This window comes from Populus euphratica, unplaced genomic scaffold (genome assembly GCF_000495115.2).
Source record: "Populus euphratica unplaced genomic scaffold, PopEup_1.0 scaffold104.1, whole genome shotgun sequence".
In the NCBI taxonomy this organism is placed as follows: domain Eukaryota; kingdom Viridiplantae; phylum Streptophyta; class Magnoliopsida; order Malpighiales; family Salicaceae; genus Populus; species Populus euphratica.
Genome location: NW_011499915.1, coordinates 426,021 through 430,864, shown reverse-complemented (window position 1 = coordinate 430,864; position 4,844 = coordinate 426,021). Strand labels below are relative to the sequence as shown.

General features: G+C 33.9%; 1 protein-coding gene across 4 annotated transcripts; it reads left to right on the top strand.

Annotated features, from left to right (window-relative positions):
- Nucleotides 1-328: 328 nt before the first annotated feature.
- Nucleotides 329-4,259, top strand: LOC105134486 (ubiquitin fusion degradation protein 1 homolog). 4 transcript variants are annotated; one of them, XM_011038921.1, is made up of 10 exons: nt 329-416; nt 899-960; nt 1,065-1,142; nt 1,510-1,534; nt 1,626-1,658; nt 1,754-1,875; nt 1,994-2,124; nt 2,666-2,889; nt 3,488-3,738; nt 3,841-4,259. In XM_011038921.1, the coding sequence occupies exons 2-10, from the start codon at nt 958-960 to the stop codon at nt 3,934-3,936; spliced, it is 963 nt and encodes a 320-aa protein (XP_011037223.1). In that variant the 5' UTR covers nt 329-416; nt 899-957; the 3' UTR covers nt 3,937-4,259. The 4 variants fall into 4 exon arrangements, with proteins under 4 accessions (XP_011037223.1, XP_011037221.1, XP_011037224.1 ...); XM_011038919.1 differs by having other exon boundaries at nt 1,062-1,142; XM_011038922.1 differs by lacking the exon at nt 329-416 and adding an exon at nt 423-544.
- Nucleotides 4,260-4,844: the final 585 nt, after the last annotated feature.

The window sequence follows — 4,844 nt, the reverse complement described above, 5'->3', positions numbered from 1 at the left end:
ACCTGGCTCGGTGTTGCTGTCTTTTTTATTTTATTACACCGATTTATTTCAAATCAATTTTAATATTTCAAGGCTAAATTATCGTCTTTTTAGAGATTTTAGTTTTTTTAATTTTAATTTTATATTGTTTTGATATGTTAATATTAAAAATAAATTGAAAAAAATTAAAAATATTTTAATATATTTTTAAATAAACAATATTTTAAAAAATAAGACAATAAAGAACCAGACAAAGTCCGACGACAGGAACATGCTCGTCGCAGACAACGACGTGGCGTTAGCATTACGCACAGAAGAGCATCTGTCTTTTCACCTCGTAAAAAAAAAAAAAAACTATTCGTTTCCCTATTACACATTCGTTAAAATTCCTTTCGTCTTCTCCAATCCAATTCCCCTAAGGAATTCTTTTTCCTCTGGTGATTCCATTCAATTATCAATTCCATTCCCTCTCCTTTTTTCATCAGCGTCTTTTAGTTAATTAACTTGAGATCTCTAGCTACTTTACAGTTACTTGCTCTCAAATCCAACCACAACCTGAGTTAAGGTTGTCTTTCTAAAAGAATTTGGCTTATAAATTCTCTAATTCGAGCTAAATTTTAATTTCTGTTATTTTAATGCTATAAATTGAAACACGGGAGTTTCAATTTTACTTAATTTTTTTGTACTGTTTATTAGTGGGGGAAAAGAGGTTTTTTTATTGTTTTAAATTTGAAACTGTGATTGATTTTCTATTTTGAGCTCCGTATTTTGAATGAAATTCAAATGCTTGACTATAACCCACTCTCTTTTACTATTTAGCTTGTTCTGGGTTTTAATAAATTTTGAAAAAGCTGTGCACTTGATTTGAATCGAATGTGCATTTTAGATTTACACATTTGTTCCTGTCTTGTTTGAATAGGGAGCTGGAAGGTTGATTGATTGCTCGTTTTTTTCTATTTGCTTTGCTCAAAGTACAAAATGGTATGTTTCTCTTCATGATGGTTATGCCTTGTTCAACTCTTAATTGAAAATTGTTGCTTGAGATTAATTTTTTTTTTTTTGGTGTTTTGTGTGCGGAGCAGCAGTTTTTCGATGGATATGGATATCACGGGACATCGTTTGAGCAGACATATCGATGCTACCCTGCTTCATTTATTGAAAAGGTTGGGATTCTTTTTTCTCCTTCTGTTGGTTCAGCTCACTGATATGATTTTGAGGTGTTCAATTGAAGAATGGCTGTGATCGTTTGTTTATTAATTGGCGTTGTTCTGAGTTTTGGGTTATGAGGCTTTAAATTTTGTGGCAACTGTGTACTCATTGGGAAAAAAGCTTTGTTTCTAGTGCTGCAAAGGACTCTGTAGATATGATAAACAGTAGCTGAACAAGCCTTTCTTCCAAACTAGTAGAACTTAGGATAGTCTATGTGTATTATTCTTCCACTCTGCTTTATTTTGAGCCAAGCATTATATCACCAATTGCCTATGTAACTCTCTGATGACACTGATTTGATTCCTTTTAACTTCCATGCAGCCACAAATTGAAAGCGGTGATAAAAGTAAGTCTTCAAAATCATATTTGGGTGTAAATACTTCTTTCTTTTACACTTCAACAATCCCTTGATGTTGCTCTTATTTCTGTTGTTACAGTTATAATGCCTCCCTCAGCTCTTGACCGTCTTGGTTAGTTGTTTTAATGGTGTTTTTTATTTTTATTTTGGATTGTAATTGAGCCATGATTGAGATCTACAATGCCAATTCTGGATAAAATCCTGCAGCATCTCTGCATATAGATTATCCAATGTTGTTTGAGCTTCGGAATGCTGCTGCTGAGCGGGTGTCTCACTGTGGGGTTCTGGAGTTTATTGCAGAGGAAGGCATGATTTATATGCCATACTGGGTAGGGATTGGATTTCTTTTTGGATTATTCTTGGCATATTTATTTTGACTTTTTTGTATTCCAATTAAAGAATAAGACATCAAAATCTTCAATAGCTGATTTTTTATTCTTTTGCCAGATGATGGAGAACCTGCTTCTACAAGAGGGAGATATAGTGCGAGTGAAAAATGTTACTCTTCCCAAGGGAAAATATGTTAAACTGCAACCTCACACAAAGGACTTTTTGGATATATCCAACCCAAAAGCTATGTGAGTTTTTTTTTTTTTTTGGAATATTAACAATAGAAAATGTATGTGCACACTAGTCACTAGCCTGGTACTGTCTGTAGTGCCTGTAATCTGAGGGGTGTTGCTGTGCTAGAACCTTCAACGCAACATTTTTAGCCTAAAACTGTCCAACCAGCCCAGTTGCAGGAATTTTTCTTTCTTATGTAGCAGATTTAAATAAAGCAGTTGATATGCATTTGTAATATTCAAATAAAAAGTATTTTTCCATTCTGACGTTTGAGCAAAAAGGGTTTCTTACATAAGCTCCACTTGTTTCTTACTTCACATTCTCTATTGACTTCAAGATATAAACTGTGGTCCTCTCTTGTCAAATTTGCTTTTTGGCTGGAAACTTTAGGATTAGTGGATGGGTTCACAGGATCAAATAAACCATTTTTTTTCATTCTCTCACATTTCCTTATTTTCTTATTCTTCCATGTTTCATGTATGCCTATATTTCTCATGTATTTCCTTATCTAAGGTGGACATCCTGTAATATGATTGGACTTCCTTTGTCATGCAGCTTAGAGACAACATTAAGGAATTATTCCTGCTTAACCACTGGGGATAGTATTATGGTGGCATATAACAACAAGAAATACTACATAGATATTGTGGAAACGAAGCCATCAAATGCAATAAGTATCATTGAGACGGACTGTGAGGTGGACTTTGCACCTCCCCTGGATTACAAGGAGCCTGAAAAGCCTGTTGCATCTGTTCCTATAAGCAAGGCAACCTCCCAAGGTGCATGCATATCTTTATTCTTCCATGAATTCATTTTGTAGTGTTGAATCAGTTAATTTGAACAATTACAGTAGTTGTATAGAGTTAGGCACCATTTAGGACGTAGTTTGCACTGCGTTCCATGAAATTTCATTTTTTTTGCTTAATTTTTTTTTAATGTTTTCAGATTATTTTGATGTGCTGTTGTCAAAAATAATTTTTAAAAAATAAAAATATATATTATTTTGATATATTTCTAGAGGAAAAACACTTTAAAAAGCAACCACTACTACACTCCCAAACACTCTCCAGTCCAGCTCTTCATGCTTTTAATGATTGGTTGTCTTTGTATGCTTCTCCACTTATCTGAGTAAAATCTGTGTCTTCTGCATCAATGGCTGGAGCAGAAGCATGGAATGATTATTGATATTTCTTGTGTTCTAATAAAAATTGTGTCATGCCTGTTGTAACAATAGTTAGTTAAAGAACATAGAAAGCGATCAGAAGATTTTTTCTGCGGGGGATGAAAAATGCTTGATTATGACATGGAATTTGATCAGCAAGTTGTAAAGAAGGTTGCATTTTTCATTTTATCAAAACTTATATTTGATTCTTGCAGCTGAAGAGGTTCCAGCTGAGACTGAACCAAAATTCAACCCATTTACGGGAAGAGGTAGACGCTTGGATGGGAAACCAATGAGCTATCAGCCCCCACCAGTTTCATCAGGGTCTAAAGACAAGCAACCTGCTGTTGCCAATGGCAGCAGGCAGCCTTCTCTCGGATCTATTTCAAAAAATACTGCACGCCAGTCTCAGGGAAAGCTTGTGTTTGGGTCAAATGCAAGTCGCTCTCCTAAGGAAACACAGCAGGTGCTATTTTTCTTCCACCAAGGAACTGCCAACCACACTGAGCCAGTGTGGAAAAGACGTTAACAACAGAACTGCAAATTGATAGTTTCTTTTATTTTGCAGGGAGCTGGAAAAGAGACCAAACAAGAGCAGCCCAAAAAGGAAGAACGGCCAAAATTCCAGGCATTCTCAGGGAAAAAGTACTCATTGAAGGGCTGATTGTATTTTCCAACAATCAACATGGTATCCGTCATACCTGGTCTGCCCTTTCTGGATCATGAAAAACAATAGAATTTATATGTTGATCGGAGATGTTGTATTATCAAAAGATGGAACAGTAGGTTCTCATCTGGAAAAAGGAGTGGTGTGTTAAGCTTCAAAGTGGACTTGCAATTGTGCGTTTTCTTCTGTATCCTCGTGCTAGGTAGGAACATTTCTCCGCCACCCATTTTCGTAGCCTGTTCCCGTCACTGGATTCGAAAGGTTTCCTTGGTTTTGCATGGGGAACAAAAATGACATATTCGGGTATGACCTTATCATGTGAGATGCTCGTAGTCTTCTGCTTCAATTTTAAACACACAAAACATTTTAAAAAATACCTAAATTAAAAAAAGACTAAATAAGCAAAATATATATATAAAAAAAATCATAGTGAAGGGATACCGTCTGAAACATAAATTTAAAAATTATTTTTTAAAAAAATTAAAAAAGATAATAAATAAAATAAAAAATAGAATAAGAAAATAAGAAAAAGATAGTGATAATCTAGTTGATGCAATTGTGTTTAGTTGATGCAATTGTGTTTAAAAGAAATAAGAAAAACAAATAAGTTGGGTCAGAGGCCTGACTGGGATTGAGTTTAATTGGGATTGAGTTTAATACATCGGTTCTATTTAAATTAGATGATAAAAAATGAGTTTAATAAATTGGTTTTATTTGAATTAGATGGTAAAAAAAAAAAGCATGACAACTTAGAAAAAAAAACTTTAGAAGTACAAAATTAAATAATAAAAAAACAAATGACTTGATTTAATCAAGTTATTGTGATAAATATATAACTTGAATAATTAGAGGTAAGCTAAATTAACTCATGACATAATAATAATTCTATAAAAAAATTAAAATAA